At 42.2% G+C, this 21,749-nt stretch overlaps 1 protein-coding gene across 1 annotated transcript in view; it reads left to right on the top strand.

The window, feature by feature from the left end:
* The window catches only part of sema6cb (semaphorin 6Cb), a 206,640-nt gene that overhangs the window by 85,397 nt on the left and 99,494 nt on the right, over positions 1–21,749 (top strand). The window contains 1 exon segment of the mRNA XM_034102346.2: positions 16,490–16,669. Coding sequence (XP_033958237.2) covers positions 16,552–16,669 — 118 coding nt within the window. The 5' untranslated portion in view covers positions 16,490–16,551.

Raw genomic sequence — 21,749 nt, 5'->3', positions numbered from 1 at the left:
TATAACCACTATTTTCAATTTGTGGGGATAAAGGACGCACAAAATATTACGGTCAAATGTAAACTGTGTGCAGGACAGAAAGCATCGAATAACAGCAATGCCAATCTCCTGAAGCACCTAACTCATGTACATGTGGGAAGTTGTCTTTTCTCTTACGGTGCCACGGAACAACACAAAAACTTGTATTTGTATTATTATTTTTAAAGTAACTTGTTACTAGTTACTTTTATAATTTAGTAACTAATAAAGTAATTTGTTACTTTTTTGAGAGCAGTAACTATAACTAGTTACTTTTTAAAAGTAACTTGCCCAACACTGGCTTTAACACACCTCACACACGTGCAGAAACACAAACGACCACGAGTCTAAATGGCTTGGTTTCAGTGGTGCTGTCAGGACGATGGACCACGGTGATTGACGCCTCTGATTCTGCCTCAGAGTGAATCTGATTAGATCTGTGGGATCGGCGACCGGGTCTTATGATTTGTCAATTCGGGACACGGGTTTCTTTCTGTAACTCTGACCCCAACAGCCAAACAGGAAACCCAGCTGTTTCTATACACAGTGTCTGAACGAGGGTTCTTTCCCAATAAGTTTGCAGCTTTAAAAAGGTTTCATTTTTGGACAAGTACTTGTAGGATTTGTAGCTTTGATGGTCTCGTCCTCAAACTATTTCATAATACTACAGTATGTCCGTACTCAGGGCTGCTCAATTACTCGTATTTTAATTGTAATTATTATTGTGGCTTGCAACAAATATGAAAACAAGGTAATCGAAATAAAACGATTAACTTTTTATTATTACTTTTTTTCAAATAACTTTTTTTTTTTTAATTTGTTTTTCAGTTGAATTATATTTAAAGTTCAGGGTAATCAACTGTTAAAAACAAACTGTTCAAATAGTTTTTCTCCAATAAATTGATGTTTCAAAGTAAATGGATAATCGTTTTTAATAATCGTGATTTCAATTATTGACCCAAATAATCGAGATTATGATAATAATAATAATAATAATAATACATTGCATTTCGAATGCGCTTTTCCAGGTGCTCAAAGACGCTTTACAGTGGTGATAAAACATGATAAAATAACATTTAAAAGTTATTAAAACAGCAATACAGCATAATTCACAGATTAAAAGCCAGTCTGAAGAGGTGTGTTTGAGATTATGATTGTTGCCGTAATCGAGCAGCCCTATCCGTACTACAAGAGGTCAATATTTGCAGCACATAACTTAACATGTATTGGATTTGTCGCCGTCGTTCATTGTCCTGCTGCATTGACTCGACACGGGAACTGTAAATACAGGTGTTGATGCCCTAGTGTCTAAATAACTTGGTCAGTTTGTCTAAATGCTCAAAGGACACATTAATAGTATCATCCGACTTGATTTTCAACCATGGTTGTCTGCATCCCCTCCTTTTAAGACAACCTAGGTTCAGTTTTGTTGTCGTTGTACCTGCTGGACCAGTCTTCAGAGAGACCAGTAGAGTTCAGAACTTAATGAATCCCAATGATGGCGCCTAGAATCGGACCGGATTATACTTCTTGTTTGTGTCTTTGACTGATCATTAAAGTCATTAAGCGCAGTGGATAATGCGGTGCTGCCTGTGACGCTCGGTGCCGATGAAGCAGGACCTGTCAGCCCGAGTCTGAATGCTGGAATTGATTGTCTGGCTGATTCCAGACCAGTGAGCTGTGAGACGCCGTCACACATCCCTCCACTCTCCTGCCTTCTCATTTAGTTTTACTGTTTTTCCCACTGTCACTGTTCACTGTTCCATGGGCTCCTACTGCCTTCCTCCCTTGTTCCCTGACACCTTGTAGCCTCTGATGGAGGGAGAGGAGCCCATGGCCGCTGACTTTTCTTGGTAGAGACGGACTTGTTGGAGCCATAAGACGAGATGAACAGAGCTTGAAAGCGTCTGGGTCGTTCACGATGTGTTTAGATGATATCATCAGTGTGAGACGGCGGTAATAAAAGTGAGCTCAGCTGCCTTCGTCTGCCCTGAAAGGAAGCGCAGTCCCGATAAGACTTCTGTCTCTTTTCATTCATGCTCTTAAGACTTCTGGTGTGTGATGGAGCTCACGACTGAATGTCAGGTTTGCACATACAAAATAAAAAAAGGGTTTGATAATGGTATGCATGCTACGGAGACTGCTTGTCCCAGAGACGATGATAAAGTGTCTAATCTTCCCAGGAACAGCGAAGCACACAGGCATGATGATGCCATTATCTCCGTGAGGCACTCTCGCCGAGAAGCCTCACTCGTACCCTTGATTTATATTTCCCTTCATCAGCATCGACCACTCGGATTGCAAAAATCGTTCATTTATAAAAGCAGGGCTCGCTGCTTTTGTTCTTGTTCGATTGAAATTCCCTCAATGTACTTTTGTCTCGCATTACACGTCACTTGTTAGACGCTTTTATCCACAGCGACTAACTTACTCAATACTGAGGGCAACCCCCACAGGAGCAATTTGGAGTGAAGCGTCTCAGGGACACACCCACATGCTGACTGCAGTGGGGTTTGAACCTCCCCTGAACCCAACGCACAACCCACTGCGCCACACGCCTCCACATTCCCGCAGTAGCCCCCCCCCCCCCCCCCCCTGCTGCTGATAATCTTGTTGGGGTAAAGTGACAGGGATGGATCGTCTGGGTGACGGCTGTTTGATTGCCTCCACTAAAAAGGGATCGTCTCCGCTATTTATCTTCCTTTGATCAATGTCTCCGCTTCTGTTCCTTTATGTGTTTTATATTTTAAATAGTGAGATCACTTTTGGCACTCTTGAAACTGTGTCTCCTGTCGAGAATAACACGAGTAAGCGTGTGACTTCCTTCATGAAGAAAGGACATCTGCAGTGAAGGGAACTGTGATGTGTCCTTCCACTACCGGCAGAGCTTCTTTATTTGAATGAGCCAAACTTTGGAAGTGTGCCACTCAAAACCCGCTCTTCGAAGAGAGGCAATAAAGCCAGTTCTGCTAGATTGATAATTCATGCAGGATGTCTTTCAAAATAGGAAGTGCAAAGAGTTTGAAATGTAAACGGTACAGCAAGCTAATTGGTACCACGGGGGAGATGGAGATCAAAGGGCCTCTGTGTTAATGGAGAATGCTCACTCTCTTCTTGTCCGTTGCCGTGTGAACGGACAAAGAGACGTCGGCGAGTCCTCAAAGTGGAGGTCTTCAACGGGGGCATCCTTCAACAATGACGAGGAAGACGTTAGACGTGTGTCCACTCAGTTTATCACCCATGCAGGCAATTACTGGCTCCGATTGAGAACAGCCAAGGCTGCCTTCGTATGTCTTCCAATCCTTTGTCAGGAAGCGTTGGGCTTCCTCTGCTCTTGTATTATATGTAAATCTCATGGCCGGTGTTCTGCTTACCAGATGGCGATGTCTTTGTTGTTGTTTTCTGCGGTCGAGCCCTCTTCCATTGGCAGTCCTCGCCGCCATGCTGTCTCGTTTAATGAGCAGCGTTCTTACCTGCAGTGCAAACGCCCGCTCACACTCCACGCTGTGTATTGCTTTTTCTTCGAGCAACCAAGCTGTGGCGCAGATCGCAGCATCACAGGCGCGTTAAGCTTCCAACTCCAAGGTTAGCTGTAAGGTCAGGATCCCGTGTTCGCATTCACACAACACGAGTCTAATTTGTGTTGTCGTTCTGGGCCGGGCTGACTCAGTTGTGCTGAGGCAGGACGTTTTATTCTGTTGCTGAGGGTTTATTTTGAGTGCGTTCTGCTTACTGCGCTGACAGCCGAATGAGCCAAGCCAACCCCCCGGAAAAGAACTAGACAGTGTGTTTAAGCATTAATGAGGTTGCTAAGTTACAGGCACACACATGTGTAGACCTGTAAACTGGAGTCTCGTCCGTGAGTTTGATTCTCAGGTGATGCACGGAGACCAACCACCGTCACGAAAGCCGTTCACCTCCTGCTTTGCTTCAGCCAAAGTGACGGCGGTCTCCTAGCTTGGGTTGAGCTTGAAAGCAAATCTCCTGGCAACAAGAAAGAGTAACCTTTTCTCTCTCCTATCGTCCTGCCCTCTACATATTAAAGCTTTCCATTAGCATATTTTCACCCTGTCTGGTCTGTTGAATGTCTTCTATATCCGGCCTCTCTTCTTACCCTTGTAGGGGGTCAGCATCTATGTAAATCCTGACGGGCCCAGGCAGCAACACGGTGTGTCCTGCGAGATTATATCCGTTCTTTCATCCTTTTATATCAATTTCAGCCTCTATTGTTTTAGCAGAGCGGTGTACAGTGTACAGCGTTAGATTAGAGGTGTTGTGTTGCCATGATGTGCATACAGATATATCAGGGGAGATTATTTATTGCACAACTTCCATACTGATGTTTTTTACCCGATAAAATATATGCCGTCTTCATTTTTACACGGGGCTTAGATTTACGTGAGATTTATTTTCACTTGTTAACTTCAATGAAACGGCTGCCATTCATTTTGAAATGTCCTCTGTAAAGTTAGGGCACTTTCTTACCCACTCGTACATATCCCCACAGGGGGTTGATCTCGACTGGATACATTGGTTGACTTCGGCCCTCGGGTCGGATTAGACTCACTGAAATAGAAAAAGGTAAAAATGGAAACACAGACAACAACACTCTCCTTGCTCTGCATTTCGCAGCAGCCTCGAGAGGTATCCAATTATGACGCCCTTGAGGGAATGACAGTGCTTGGATTTCTGTCAATACAGGGTTCAGGTAGTGTTTCTCAATAACAGTTTGAATTATTGATGTCGGAGAGATTGAGAGGAGGAGAGGGTAGTTAACAATCACTTTTATGTATGAAGAGGAGATGAAGGAGACGGGTGAGCACAATGGCTGCCCAGCATATTTTAAAGTGATCCGTTTGATTAGGCGACCCCCGAGGTAAAGCTCGTTTGAAATGCCATAAGAACCGCAGAAGGTGCTTTCTGAGTGACGGGAAGCACAGACTGGTCAGGGGTTATATCGGCCTCTCTGAAGATGAATCTAAATAATTAACAGGAGGCAGATGAATGAAGAGCTATTCACCGGGGCATGACGGATCGTTCTTCATCTGGGCTTTTTTTTTTCTTCTGCACAGTGCATATAGACATGAAGAGGATGGATGATGCCTGCAGCGGTCTGCCGATCGATCAGAGGACCGGCTCACTGTCTCAGTCTTACATAGATCCCTCTGAGTGAAGTCAGGCCAACCTTCTGTCTAAAGAAAGAAGTCCTGAGAGTGCGTTTGACTCGAGGCACTGCTTCTATTCTCAGAGACTGATACCCATGCACAAAGCGAGGGGTTGGTGCCAACAATTTCGATACTTATTGAATGCTGTATCTCGAGTGAGACACTATCGTCCTTGCACTCATAACTAAGAGCGTACATCATATCAGTGCCGCTTTGAAACGGTCTTCAGAACTTTTGTTGTCTCTCGCTGTCAGCTTGATTTTACTTTGACATCAATCCTCTAAAGATCTGCCATTGAAGCTCGAGTACTTTAAACAAGGCTCTAATCTTTGGGGATCTTCGATGGGGACAGAGCGGTCTGACAGGCCTCTGCAACAGGGCAACCCATCACTTGTCTGAACTCTGTGGGCGCTGAGGTTAAAGCGGCAAACCCCTGGGAACAGACTGAGTGGCATTGATTGCAAGGAGGGTCCCAACCTTCCCTGACAGACACATCTCATCCTGGATGCCATCTTGCCCTCTCTCCGCCCTGGCACAATGCAGACAGACTGTATTATACTGACATCAGGCAGTTGACATACTAATCCAAGAACTAAAGGACTACGGGGACCATTGATTTTCTATTCTTGGTAAAAGCAAGCAAGAAAGCCAGCCGTCACTCCTTTTCGACAGGGGATGCTAATGGACTTTTTCAAATGTTGCCACGCAAATCCCCTGGAACCGTTCTGTTTTTGCCAGTGCCGAGCGTTTGAAGTCTACCGAAATCCCCAGCTCCTTTTATCTGACATGTTTGCAGCAAACATCCGAGAGTAAAGACTCGCCTCTGTCTCGGTGTTTATACCTAGCATCTGCCTGGACACTGACAGGCAACAGTGGAAAACTTGGATTTAAGAATGAAATTCACAAATACTGAAGCTACTCACACGCTTGTTGGACTTCCGTTTTGAGTAAGCATTTGTTTTCCATACACAGAGGTAATGGGTGTTTTTAGCACAATATTTTAATTTACAAAGAAAAACCTTCAGATCCCGGAGATATGGTTTCAATCAAGCAGCAAATTCCAGGTCTGAACAAAAAAGCCAATGATGAATTGCTTCACACATGCAATATCTCTACGTCCAACAGGGGGCGACACAAAACGTCTATAGCAGTGCTTCTCAAAGTGTGGTCCGCGGACCACTGGTGGTCCGTGAGCGCCCCCTAGTGGTCCGTGAGTATATTGGTAACATTTCACATTTGAAATAAATAAATACATTTAAGTTTTCCGCACTCTCGCGGGAATATCTCCGCAATGGAACAAGCTTAAGTTTCACTTTCTATTGCATGATATAGCCCAGCGCAACACCTTCGTCACACATGTTGTCACTTGTTTGTACCATTTCCAGGCGATTTATAATCTGTTCTAGAAAATGTGTTTTGGGATATTTGTGGAGTTGGGTGGTCCGCGAGTGTTTTTTTTATTGGTTAAGTGGTCCTTGGTATGAAAAAGTTTGAGAAACACTGGTCTACAGTTACATAGAAGTCAATGAGAAATTCCAACCGTCGTCTCACTTGATATATTCACTTAAACATGTTCTTGATGAGTTAATGGTTTCACTATGGAGTTGATGAGTCTTCCTCAAGATAGCATAATGCTTATTTGTGAATTATGGTGCCATTCCGAGTAAAAGAGAATAGAATAAAGCAGCGTATGCTTTAAGAAGTTGTAATGGACAGGTCACTATCAGTGTTTCTCAGTGTGGGTGGTCTCCATGTTTTGTCTTGCAACTTTAACTCTTTCACGATGTGTTTTAAATTCTCTAAAAGTGAATTCCTTGTGACCATATCAAGATAAATGTGTTTGTGTATCGGCTATGCATTGGCCATTTCTCAATGTCGAGTAAAGCTGCTCCAGAGCCACTATTTCAAGCATGCTACGTCATCGAGTGCCGCCGAAGGACTGTTCCAATGTCCAGCATACTTGGAATTCTACCGAGCTCGACGTCCTTCGTAGCGAGACATTTCGAGACTGCACATGTGTAGACTCCGCTGTCTTAAAATCCCCACAATGCTTTGCGCACGGACCAATTTCCCCAAATCTGTGGCGGAAAATGTAAGGCGGGGCCTCTCAGATGACGCACACTTGCTAGCCTGTTCCACTCTTTGTTTACCGAATGCCAGGAAGTATTCTTGCCTCGCTTCTGAAGCAAGTGACTAGGAAGACATGTGCTACCAAGCAAGCGTACTCGACATTGAGAAACACCCATTGTCTCGTTTCAATTGGCACTGGCAAAAGGGCCAAACCAATGGGTGATGTCACTTTGTTAGTATACTCTCTTATAAAAAGTGAATAGTTTGAAGCAGTTTTGAAAGAACATTTAATTTCATAAGACGTCCATCAAGGAAGCACTTCCAAAGTTAGAGTCATGGATGTTAAACCTTAATCATTTCAGTGGAATTACAAAAATAAATAAGTGAAATGAGCGGCTCTAAAAGCTGCATATCTGTATCAAATGTAATGATCTTTTTGAAAGTATTGCTAATCGTAGCAGGGCTGTAACTACACTTTACTGAACTCCTTTGAACCCCGTGTAATAACTGTCTGAAAACTAGCCCACTACGATTCACCTCTGTGTCCTCGGGGGATCGGTCCCTCAATTATTGCCCACCGCTCCTTGATCCCAACTCCAATTTGCTGCGACGACATCTTCGTGGTTAGCCATTGGAAATCTAATTAGCAAAGTTCCTCCTGTGTGAGAGGGTTGAGTGCAGAGTTGAAATGACTGCTGGCTAACAGAAAGGCTTTCTCCAGACAGACAAATGTGTCTTCAGATATTTACGGTCAGAATTGATGGGCAGTATTCACCGACTGAGACCTTCGGGATGTTTTTTTCTTCTCATCATTGGTTATTCATGAATGTCAGGTAGGGCGTCCGTGCGCAATCAACTCGGGGAAGTTGTGAGCGCCGAGAGGAAAACAACCCGGTGCTGAGCGGTGTGATTCGTGTCATGGGACTGCAGGGAGATGAACCTTCCCAAAGCACTTTAGGAAGGGACGATATGTCTCGGGCCTCAACAATGAAGTATTTGTTTCACCATGCACCCTTCATATCATGGGTTGTTTTTCCCCCGTCACAATTAATTCGCATGTGGTTGTCCTGACAATAACAACATCATAATCGACAGGTTTGTAATACATATACAGGCCTGACAAAGCAAATCTAAACAACTTCCCACACGGTTATAATTCCCTTATGCTAATGGCAGATGCATGTTAAGTCGTCCGTATTCTAATAATATTAAATGTTTCCATATGTGTGCCTGCTTTCAAAGCTTCTGCAAATATATCTTTTCAGCGTAGAAAGGATGAGTAATTGTTGTTGGAGCTGCTCAGTGGGGATATGAAGACACTAATGCAGCCTGACATATCTATAAGCACAACATCATCTTTGCATCTCATTCCTTTAAACACGTTAATCTTGTATCCACAATAACACCTTACCTTTACTTGTCATTGCTATATTCATGGGTTTATATAGCACACAGATAGCAGAGGCTAACGTGGCTAATTGTGTCTGAATGTATCAAGGAGTCCAGGGATACGCTTACTCATTATACTGGCCGGTGTGTACCACAAATATGTGAGAATGGAGGATAGTTGGGCTTAACTATGTCCATTGCCATGGGGCTGAGAGATATCCGAGTGCACAGAGGTGAGCGGCGTACTCTATTCTGTGGCTATCGAAAGCCAGTGGATTAGCCTCGCTGCCAATGAGGGTCAGGGAATAATGGAGGTGATTCTTCATTGGGCTAATGCTCTGCTGTTTAGTTTTATGCACCAGGTTTCTGGCAGGAGAAAGACTTCCCGAGAGTGGACAGGTGCGTACTGTGCAGAGCAGTTGATTGAGGAAAAACTGGAAATTATGGTTTTAAATATGACGTTTTATGGGAGTGAAGTATTTTTCATTTACTCAAAGGAGTTTGTGTGAATTCAAATGGCGTCCTGGCCTCCATGCCAACCATTAGAAGGAGATTATCTTATTATGTAAGTCTTACTTCTGCTTTAAAGAGGCCCTATTGTGCTTTTGTGGGTTTTCTCTTTCCTGTAGTGTATTTTTGAATAGGATTTTGTGCATGTAAATGGTTTTCTCTCCCCCCCTCCCACACCCACACGCACACGCACACACCCCTACCTGAAATGCCTCCATTGGACTCCTTTGCTTACTTGCTCCAACACATTGTACGTGATAGGCTAAGGGGCGGGACATCTCTAATGGCGCGTTTCCACTGCAGCGCGGAGCTCGCTTTAAGCGTGCCGAGCCGTGCGGGGCCCGTTTTTGGTTGCGTTTCCTCTTGGCCTAGTACCGGCTAGCGGGTCCTAATTCACAGTTTTTCTGGCCCCATAAAATCGTGGTTCTAGGGCCAGGAACAACCAGGCTGAGTCGGGCTGAGTATGCTAAACTAGAGAGAGAATCGCTGGCAAGGGGGCTACAACTACAGCAAGATGAACATATTTGACCGTGATTTAATTATAATACACGTTTCAAAATGATGCCGAAGTAACAACACACTGATACCGGTTAGTAAAAACCATGAATTAATGCTTTGACAAGTCTGCAGACAGACGGCAGGCGAAAAACCTTTTTTAAAATGCGTGTTTTCTGAATGGAGCTTGGCTAAGCTAACGCAGTATATGCTCCGACCGTCCACACTCACAACAACGACCTACAGACATAAATAAACCAGCGACTGTATTCGCCATGTCACAGGCAGTCTGTGGTTTGTACTTGTTTAACTTGTGTCTAGTTTCTGAACAGATATGAGGAGCTGTGAGCTCTGAGTGCTAACAGCTAACAGCTGTGTTGTTTCTCTGGGGCTCTCATTGAAGATGACGTCACGGCTCCGCCTACACTGCGTTACTATAGTAACTGCCCCAGTTCCTAAACTGTAATGGAAATGCGCCATAAAGTCAGTCCTAACGAGGCCTTGCCATACCGAGCGAGGCCGTGTAGTGGAAATGCGCCATAAGTGGTTGACCAATCACAACAGAGCCAGCCAGCTAACCAATCAGAGCAGATTGGGCTCTGGTTTCAGACAGAGGGTGAAAATAAAGATATTTTTGAACATTAAAGCATGGACACATGTCACAGTAGAGACACGACATACTGATATACACCTGAACATCAGCAGGAGAGGACTCTTTAAAGTAGAGACACTACATACTGATATACACCTGAACATCAGCAGGAGAGGACTCTTTAAAGTAGAGACACTACATACTGATATACACCTGAACATCAGCAGGAGAGGACTCTTTAAAGTAGAGACACTACATACTGATATACACCTAAACATCAGCAGGAGAGGACTCTTTAAAGTAGATGCACTACATACTGATATACACCTGAACATCAGCAGGAGAGGACTCTTTAAAGTAGAGACACTACATACTGATATACACCTGAACATCAGCAGGAGAGGACTCTTTAAAGTAGAGACACTACATATACACCTGAACATCAGCAGGAGAGGACTCTTTAAAGTAGAGACACTACATACTGATATACACCTGAACATCAGCAGGAGAGGACTCTTTAAAGTAGATACACTAGATACTGATATACACCTGAACATCAGCTGGAGAGCACTCTTTAAAGTAGAGACACTACATACTAATATACACCTGAACATCAGCAGGAGAGGACTCTTTAAAGTAGAGACACTACATATACACCTGAACATCAGCAGGAGAGGACTCTTTAAAGTAGAGACACTACATACTGATATACACCTGAACATCAGCAGGAGAGGACTCTTTAAAGTAGAGACACTAGATACTGATATACACCTGAACATCAGCTGGAGAGCACTCTTTAAAGTAGAGACACTACATACTAATATACACCTGAACATCAGTAGGAGAGGACTCTTTAAAGTAGAGACACTACATACTGATATACACCTGAACATCAGCAGGAGAGGACTCTTTAAAGTAGAGACACTACATACTGATATACACCTGAACATCAGCAGGAGAGGACTCTTTAAAGTAGAGACACTACATACTGATATACACCTGAACATCAGCAGGAGAGGACTCTTTAAAGTAGAGACACTACATACTGATATACACCTGAACATCAGCAGGAGAGGACTCTTTAAAGTAGAGACACTACATACTGATATACACCTGAACATCAGTAGGAGAGGACTCTTTAAAGTAGAGACACTACATACTGATATACACCTGAACATCAGCAGGAGAGAACTCTTTAAAGTAGAGACCCTACATACTGATATACACCTGAACATCAGCAGGAGAGGACTCTTTAAAGTAGAGACACTATATACTGATATACACCTGAACATCAGCAGGAGAGGACTCTTTAAAGTAGAGACACTACATACTGATATACACCTGAACATCAGCAGGAGAGGACTCTTTAAAGTAGAGACACTACATACTGATATACACCTGCACATCAGCACAATGTGTCCTCTTTAAAACAATTGAAGGGCTTGAGACTCCAACATTCCCTCTGGATACATCCATTCAACTCACAGACGCCTCACTGTTTGTTAATCCAAATGACTGTCAGATGATCAATGGCATGCCAGCGTCCCAGAAATCCCCTTTTCTCCGAAGAGGCCCAACTGCCAATGTCCCAGATGGCTTAACAAGTCCAGTCCATTAAAACAAAATGATCCGAGCCCTCCCATCCAAACCCCAGAACACAGAGCGATCACCAGATGAGATAAGCGTTGGCTTATTTCCCTTCGACAGCTGTCCACTCGCTCCTCAGGCCCAACAGAAAGGCATTAACGGATTAGACTTTGTCTTAGTTTAGATTAAGAAAGTTCAGGATTCCAGAGGGGGGATGCATTGTTGACACATTTGCATGTGAGGTACACACGGCAGCTTCAGGACTTCAGGTGTGTTTCGGCTCTATTGTGAAAAGGTCAAAAGGAATGAGAAGCCAGTTGTTCTCTCGGGACGATGACGGAGCTGAAACAGAACCAAATCAGAGCCTTAAACTTTAATACGGACATACATTGCATTGAAATGTCAGGATGTTGCTGAATATAGTCATTTTGACTAACATACACAACAGAGCACCATACATGCTTTTTTAACTGTAGGGCTGGGTGCAAACATAAAGTCTACTGTTGATGAAAATACTGACAATCAATATCAAAATACATTAATATACCTTCTTTACTTATTTCGGTTGATACAAACATATGTCGTCTGTATTCTTATCCGATATGTAAGCCAGACTTCTTATTTGTATAACTTTTACATTTTAACAACTAAGATTGTGTTAAACTTATATTGTAATGACTTAAAATAGGCTCCATTTAATTAATCTTGTGGAGCATTTGAAGCCAACTTTTAACACTTAACATACCCATGTCCTTTGTTGTCACACACATCATTACAAGGGTAGAAATGTATTGCTTTTGTAACATTGAACGTGTTTCGGTTAACCAACATGTACGTGGTATTTAATGGGGTTTTATTGAACCCTCAGACATAGCTTATGATCTTATAAATCTGTCTGTAAAGTGGTGTGTCAATGTTTTAAAAAATAACGCCAATCTTTGTCTGACGGATCTTTACCTGACTCAGCATTCCTCTCCTTTTGTTAGAGGGCTTGAAGGAGGGTTGTTTAAGTGGTTTTAAAACACCTTTGCTGAGCCACATCCCTTTGTGTCGTTGCTCTTCTCTGGAAAATGACTCAAGGCGACGACAGTGCAGACTAACTGGTTGTTCAGCAGCTGTCAGCCAGTGGAGGTTGCCGTTGTGTCAGACATGTCGTCTCTGTTCAGTGTTCTGCTCCGTCTCTGTTCTCTTATGCTGTAATGAAAGTGCAATCACTTCTTTATTCCCGAGTCTGCTTTGGCCTGCAGTTCCTCACGGCAGCTCCTTTTAAGGCAGTGAGGCTTTCTGTGGATGATATGAAATTCACCAGGAGCCTGCATGGTTTGCCTTGGCTTGCAGTAGACGTGTTACGAGTGGTTTCAGTGCGTATGAGTGGTCTCTTGTTTTGCATGCATCATCACAGTCTGCTGGCTGCCTGCTTCAGCTAAGTACCCAAGTTGTCAATAAATGATTTATCTTCCTCCCTCACATGAATATAACGCTCCCTCAATGTTCTTCCATGTCTGAACGTAGGACTCGTTGCTCGGCGTTGAACAGCCGTTTTGTTTTTGCATGACCAAGCTTCCTTCGAGCCCTGAATATGTCTGACATTTCTAGGGATTGTTTTTCATGGATTTGTCTCTTGCGGCGATGCCACTAAAACTTAATATGTTTGTTCAATTTGCTGTCCTCCTTGGCAGGAGAAAAACATCCAACTCATGGCATATGAAGCTAATCCATCAGGTATATTGTCCTCATATATATATCGCCTAAAGCTGGCCGCATAAGCTGTTGTAATTCTCAAAGTAAACGGCAGCATTATCAATATTGATGACCGCTCATGTCTCTGTTGGCTTTATTTTCTGTCCCCACGTAAAAGCCACGAGGCCCGCGTCTCATTGGCAAGCAGCACAGCACAGACAATAGGGACATACGGAGGGACTACTGTAGAGGAGAGGGAGCCTAAAGTCTGCAGTCATTAAGTACGTTTGTTTCTAATCTCTTCACTCGGATATCAAAGAGATTTGGAAATTATTTTTTGTGTACAATTTCAATATTCCCACGTATTAAACTTGAAATACTTGCACTGAAATATTGTACAAGTCAATCTAAACGGAAAGTATTGTCTAGGAGCCAAATCATTAATGGTTATGAACAGGACCTGTACAATCCCATTTGTTATTTATTGTAAAAGTAATTTCTGATTGTTTTGTAAAAAATTAACAAGACAAACATGTCGCTGATGACGATGACCTAATATTTTATTTATAAGGAAAATGTATGCTAGAGGGGGGAGGACCAGAAAAGTAACCCTGTTGAACATGACGGAGACTATTTGAGAATTTTTTTTTTTTTTTTTTGTACTTTGTTATAATTATTATTATGAGTGCGAAAAAAAAAAAGAATATATTATTATTATTATTGTTGTATGTTTTGTTTCTGACATGTTCAATGAATTGACTTCACGTTTTAGTAGATTGTTCTCAGGGCCATTAATTGGAAAAGACAGCGTGTGACTTTGAATCAATGCAGGTGTCTCCACATCTGTGAGATCGCCTGTCAACCACGTTCTGCTGTTTTGTAACATTTCATCTTTTCTCTTAACTTTCTTTTCACTTTTTTACATTTCACTGTGGCTTTGTTTAGTGAGTTGCTATTATGCAAATCAATGTCTTTCTTTGCGTGTCTAGTATTTCAGGATGAATGAATCACTTCAGCAGCCAACTGTCTTCTGAAAGGTTGCATGGTGTGCACGTCTGTGAAGGAGTCTCACATCAAGTGCTGCGAATTGTAGTTTTTCCTAAATGCTAACCACTATGAAGGAGGGAATTGTATGTATTGTTGGTATGACTAATATGTAGCTGGATATCGCAAAAACATGCAAACAGATTAAAGTTTGCTGGAAAAATCTGCCTTTCTCCAACAAACCAGTTCATTAACTAAACAGTTTCAGGACGTCTCTCCTTTATTTTATTCTAATTGTACCGGTTAAAGGTGGGGTAGGTGATTCACTTCAGAAACACTTGTTATATTCCATGGAATGCTCTGAACGTCCCGATAGCAATGAATACATTAAATGCTTTGACAATAAATACATTAAAAAAACGTCATCTGTGGAAGCCGTGGCGCTGTAAAAAGCACGACCAATCATCTGAGCCGGCTAAAGTAACTGGATGGCCTACCTGCCTGTCAGCCTTCCATCGGGGCACACACTGATCTCGTGCCCTCATTGGTCTTGTTCGCGTTCGTGTGTGTTGGGGGAGGGGCTCTGTGAGGAAGTGGCAGATTTTATCCTGCTGTGTATTTTCAAATTCTAGCGCACTCGAGCCGGTTTCTCCATTCTTACCTACCCACCTTTAATTATTGGATTTTTGTAATATCAAATGTTCCACTATTCTGCATCGTTATTTTTGGTGCGTTATAAAAAATAATACAAAATACACATTTTAGATTGGACAAATGTATGATTTCAGATTTCCATCTAGCTTTTAAGTCTAATTATTAGCTTTTCCCTTTCTTATACTTTCCTGGATGAGTATTTTCTTATTATACTTTTTACAATTAATGGGTTTAACAACTGCAACTCATTGTGTCCATCAATCTCCATTATCTACTTCTCCTTCCTTCCTATCCCTCCATCGGTTAATTCTGAAACCACTTATAATCGTCCGCGTCATACATTAGAGAGCCATAACCGGTCCTAGCATGCATTGAGTAAGAGGTTGGGTACAGCACGGCTCGGACACGTCTCCATTCCTCCCTTTCTGACCTTTAACCTCAGTAATTAGCGATGCCTTCAGGCCCGGTGTGGGAGCGGGTGAAAAGGCGTTCTCCGTGTAGGCGAGTTTTTAATTGTGCCAAGCCACCTGTGAGAGACTTTGCTTGGCAGGAAATGAGGCGGTTGTCCTCCGTAAGGCGCCGCATGCTAATAGGAACTTAGCTGCCACCTCTAACATGCTGCTGCTAATTGTTGAAATGTCCTCGTTAAACCGCTTGAGATTAGATTTGTATTTGAATAACTACTTTTCACACTTGTATAATGTACTGTAGTATATATTATCCTTTGTCTTTTAGTAGTAGGTCTGTCTATCACAGTATATTTTATATTCTGTATTCTAGAGATATATATGTCTACTGGCTCATGTGCAATACCTTGTTGACATCCTGCTGTAACGAAACAATTTACAATTTGTGATCAATAAATTAGATTGTTTTAGATTTGATGTATGGGTTATTGTTGTTCACAGTAGCATATGTATTAACATTAAATATGTACATATCAACTGTAGAAAGAAATACATCTATAGCATATCTATAAAGGGGCACACTCAATAAGTTAGAATACACGATAATAAAGCACTCTACTTTTAAAAATATATAAACGTATGAAACCAAAAAATTAAATGCATGCAAATTGTTAGGGTTATTAAAAACAGTGAAAGTATATCAAATGTGGTTTAATTCGATATACTAACCCAATGGTTAGGAGAACTAATATTCTCCATCTTCTAGAATAGGCTCAAGCGGTTTGCCTTGTTTTGTGTGTATATATAGGATATACATATTTTAATGTATTTTTATATTTGGGCTTGTGGGAAGCAGTATTTTGATCCCTCTGTACACACAAACTGAAAGGTTTCTTTGTCCTGTACATTGACGTGTCCTCGCCCTGGTCTCTCTGCAGGTGGGAGGTGATTGATCTGCGGGACATGTGTTTCTGGTGAGGTTTCATCGTCGTCTGCCACCATGAGGCCCCCCCCCCTCCTCCTGGCTCTCACCCTGGCCTCCTTCCTCCCTCAGCTGTCCTCCGGAGGCACGCCCTTCCCCCAGGACCTGGAGCCCATCAGCATCGTGGGCAGAGAGTGTGAGTTCAACAGAAATCTGTTTCAAAAGGGGTTGCCATGGTGATACTGGTTGCAGGAGTAAAAACGTAATGTACATCGAGGGTCGCTAAGGCATAACATCATCACTCGGGAGCGAGGCTTATAGCAGCCGGTGTGTTTCGAGGGCATGTTCGCAGCGGGAGGTTTATTCAGCGGCGGGGATAGATTTCTTATTTCTTCCCTTTTTGGTTTGGACGTTTAAAATCAGGAAACTATATCGGCAAGAAAACCCATGTTCCAGTCAAAGCTGAGGGACAGTAATCCTAACTGTTTAGAGAAGAAGACATATTGTGTTTAAAGCAAAATAATATATCAAATAAGAAGACATATGTTGATGTATTACTCGACTTTAGTGACACTTTAATTATAAGGTTAAACCAAAACAGTTCTTTGGTACTGTTGTTGGTACCAAAGAAAACGGCTGGGATATATGTATTCCTTCCCTTTGGTGTGGATGTTTAAAGTCAGGAACTATATCAGCATATCGAAGCTGAGGGAGGGAGTAATCCTACAAAGACATATTGTGTTTATGTTACTCTAAAGCAAAGTAGTATATCAAATAAGAAGACCTTATTTGATATACTACTCTACTTTAGTTACACTTTAACTTAAACGAAACAGCAAACCCAATAACAATTATTTCTACCCAAGAAAACAAACCATCCCACACCAAGTTTGATATATTGATATTTATACAAATGTTTATTTTGGATGTGTTTGCTCCTTTATCTCGATTGTTTCTCTGAACAACTCGTATGTTGTTGTTTTTCCAGAGACAAATGGCTTGAATCTGCTTCTGTAATGAGGGTCTGTTCCTAAACAGTTCCTTGTTCGCAATATTTTGATATATTATTGCTACTTTGAGTTCATTTATTAAGACAACATTTTCATCCATTGTCTCCACAATGGTTTGGTCCAAAGGTAACACACCAAGTGACTAAAGTGTAATATAATGATGTTTATAAAATGCTTATTTAGGATGCTGCTGCTCAGTCCCAGTTGGGTTTTGGGTTGGCTTGAAAACTGACAAACTGACTCTGGTGCAGACACGAGATGAATTCCTGAATGAGTTACCCACGTCTCTACGTCCGCAACTCTTGTTTTGTTGTCAATACAATTGTGCGAACACAACAAAGACCAGAATTAAAAAGGCAATATTGGATCATGTTGTCCTTGGTACCCGCCTACTAGGGCAAACTACATGTTCACAGTCATTGATATATACTGTACCACATTACGGTAAATGTTAGCAAAGCCCCTTTGAAAAGAATAGGGCCGTCAGTATCGTGCAGCTCGCGGATCAGTAATGAGTGACCCGACAGTCAAACTAAACATATCTATAACTAGTTACGGTAGTTTGAGAGGTCATTAAAATAGCTACGTGTGCTATTCTAACCTGAAGTGTGTTTTGTTCCGCTCACCGCTGCATGTGATCATGCAGAGCTGCGTGTCTGACCTCTCTCTCCCGTCAGATTAGACTTCACTCGCGTTTATGTCCATATCGATGTGATCCAGCGAGTTATAGCTAATGATATGACTACCTGCTTATTAAAAGACACCTAAACAATAAGTGTCGCTATGCAACCGGGTGAGGCCGCAAAGTATAGCATTATGCATTTGTTTACATGCCCACCGGAACCCCGAGGCATTACCAACAGATCAACGCACAATCAACCCATACAGGACATCTCTTTCTCCACATTACGTGTTAGACATTAGAGTTGACTATTCTTGTCTGTCACATACTCTTCTTGTCACATAAGTGGCGCAACTAAGGGGAAATTATTTTGACCGGAGAGATTTAGATTTGCCGGTCTTCAGCATATTTTACCGGTCATAGTCCGGTAATTACCGGCTAACGGGAACTCTGAAATGAGATCTTGTATTTAGTCGGGAAAACTTATTTTTTAACTATATTTGACCAGAATTGGGGAATTTGTAACAAAAAAAGACAGAAATGCTCAGACGTATTCAGTTTTCTGATGTTAGCTGGAGATTTAGATTCGCCGGTCTTCAGCATATTTTACCGGTCGACGTCCCGTAATTACTGGCTTACTGAAACTCTGCCTCCTACCTAAGGTTAGTTTACGGGCACAACCTCACAAAACCCGCCTGTGGGGACCTAACCCCAATACACCTAGGGGACTTTAACCACCTGATAAAGGCTGATGACGAAGTATCGCTCAGCCCTTCTAGCTGCAGAGAGTTCAGCAGCCGCAGAGATAAGAGTTTGAGTTGCTTCTTGGACGTCTGGGACTCTGAAGAAACCGCTTCATCGGACCCTGGCACCCAATCGCTGGGGAGGTCCACGTTAAGGTCCCGGCTCTAAATGTAATGGCCCATAATTGATTTAAGAGGTGGCCGAGACCATGGCCCACACACTGTAATTGATCTATCTGGAAGAGAGTAACGCAACCATTAGCAGGAATAGCTGCGCTAATAGTGCTATATGTGGAGCTCCATCCCAGGTGTAATGAGAGCAATTTATCACCTCTGGTTCCAGCAGGTGACAGCGGGGCACGAGGTCCCGCACATCTCCGCCAGACGTCCATTATGAATGGTGGTACTTCATGGGGACGAAGTCTATAATATCAATACTCACTACTTCTTTCTGGAAGTGGACAGACGACTCAGCAGCTTGTCTTTCCTGTGACTGCAGAGGCTGTTGGAGGCAAGAAAGATAGATAATAATGCAGGAGTTGCTGGCAAAAGAAGCTGCTGCCATGTTGGATCTTATATTAAAGTCTGCCTCCAGGCACGTTTTGAAGTAAGACTACTCCGCTATGATTCGTGCTGTCTTTAAATGGTTCCCAACAATAAAAAAGGTTTCACTTATCTCAGAAAAAAGACTGCAATCACATCAACTCTTTCTCCTTCTTGAGGAATGTTACTCCACGTGGGAATGCTTGTGATCTTGAAGCTCCAAATCAAAGAGTTCTGCGATTCTGGACTATTTTCTCCATTAGAAGAAAGATCTTAGGGATACAGCCACACATGCTTGACTCAAGAGTTGGAAACAAAACGGGTGACTAGCAGACAAATGTAATGTGTTTGGTTAGCATCCTTTATTTGTTTATGTTTGCTAGCTTGTAACTGGCAGTGGCCGAACTAGCGTTGGTGGTTGAGAAACGTAATGTCTATTGGTTTGTTTGTGGTAGAGAGGAAAGTACCCCCGGTTTACATCCAAAAACTGCACATTCTACCATGTTTGCAGCAGTCCAAACTTCCCCTCCGCTAATCCTTACAAAAATAGCAAAGAGGTGCTCCTCCCCCCGTCAGGAGACGAATTTCGCTTGTTTCGTGATAAACTACACGGGTACTAGGGCTGCACGATATATCGTGTCGTGACGATAATCGCGATATTCACATTGCGTGGACGTGCGATTAAAAACAAAGAAAAAAAGTTTTTTTTCTTTCTTTTTTTCCCTTTTTTTTTTTTGGACTTGCGATATTAAGTAGGCAAATTAACTCAAACACGTCATGTTACAATTATTTTGCTGTTTCTCCAGGGCAGTTTGGCGCTGCTAACCGAGCTAGCTCAGCTTGTTGCTCTGAACTTAAGATCCAGACGTCCGTGACTAAAATCCTTCATCCGGTTGAATATAGTTAAAAAAATACCAATTGTTTAGCATTAAAGTTCAAGAAAGGATGGTTTGCGGGGGAAAAATACGGTCTTTTCTTCAATTCCGGTATGTATATCGCAATGTCAGTTGTTTCCAATATCGTGCAGCCCTAACGGATACAAGACAGTATACTCAAGGTCAGACATTTCAGGGACATATGAGAAAAACACATTTTCTAGTATTCGCTTTATTCCCCAGAATGTCATTCTCAGTGCATCAGCTCCATAAACCATGTCCTGACGATTAATGTCAAACTGTGATGTGAAGGGCAAAGTTATAAAGTATATTATACGTTTTTTGTCGCAACTAAAGACAGAATCGGACAATTTCACTTGCCATGAACTTTTGATTTACACTATAATACAACAATTAGACTTTCCACTAACACACGATGGATCTACTCCGTGATCATTGAAAAGAACTAATCTCTTTTGAATGGTGAATTAATCCCATTTGTTGTGGAGCTAAGGCATAAGGGACCTATAAAAAGGGTGTACGGTTTGACTTTGCCATTTACAGAGTGTATTTCATTCGTCTTTTTATGTACATTACTATATTGCCGTATACTATAACACATATTCACAAAGAGGCTACATTATTTTCTAGGAGATATGATGACATTTAAACCCTAATACAGCTTTTTTATGAAACCATTTAGAGAGTATTGCAAAACTCATTAATTATTTCAAGCTGATAAAAACCAGCTATTGCAAGATTAACACGAGACGTTCACTGTTCTTTTCATAAAATATGTATTTGCACATTGGCCACCAAATTCCTGGATGACATTTTATTAAGTGCAGCAACTATTTATTTTCATTAGTGCTTAATCTTATTACAAATGGCCCTCCACAGTCTCCCTGTCCTCCAGATGACCTACCAAATGCTTTTTAAATACTTTCAGTTCACTGTAATCAGATACAAGGACTCTCGGGTCATTTCTCCTGAAAATGACGGAATAACTATCAAAATAGTTGCTGATTAATGATGCAGTGGCAATGATGGTCTGAATAAAGAGGCCCTATTCTGCTCGTTGGGGGTTTCCCCTTCTTATAGTGTGATAATTAGGTTTTGGTGCATGTAAATGGTCTGCAAGCGCTAACATTTCCCAACAAATCCACTCCATTTGACTTCTTTGTTTTCTTCTGTATGATAGTGACACCACTATGTAACAGTCGAGCTTCTATTGGCTAGTGCTCCGACGCATTGTACCTGATAGGCTAAAGGGGCGGGACATCTCTAAGCGGTTGACCAATCACAACAGAGCCGGCCAGCTAACCAATCAGAGCAGACTGGGCTCTGGTTTCAGACAGAGGGTGAAAAGAGGAGGTGCTGCAGCACAGGCAGTATGAGAAAAATAAAGAGCTTTTTGAACCTTAAAGCATGGAGACATGTCCCAGTAGAGACACTACATACTGATATACACCTAAACATCAGC

This window comes from Pseudochaenichthys georgianus, chromosome 16, assembly GCF_902827115.2.
Source record: "Pseudochaenichthys georgianus chromosome 16, fPseGeo1.2, whole genome shotgun sequence".
Taxonomy (NCBI): Eukaryota; Metazoa; Chordata; class Actinopteri; order Perciformes; family Channichthyidae; genus Pseudochaenichthys; species Pseudochaenichthys georgianus.
This window is presented reverse-complemented; position numbering and strand designations above follow the sequence as displayed.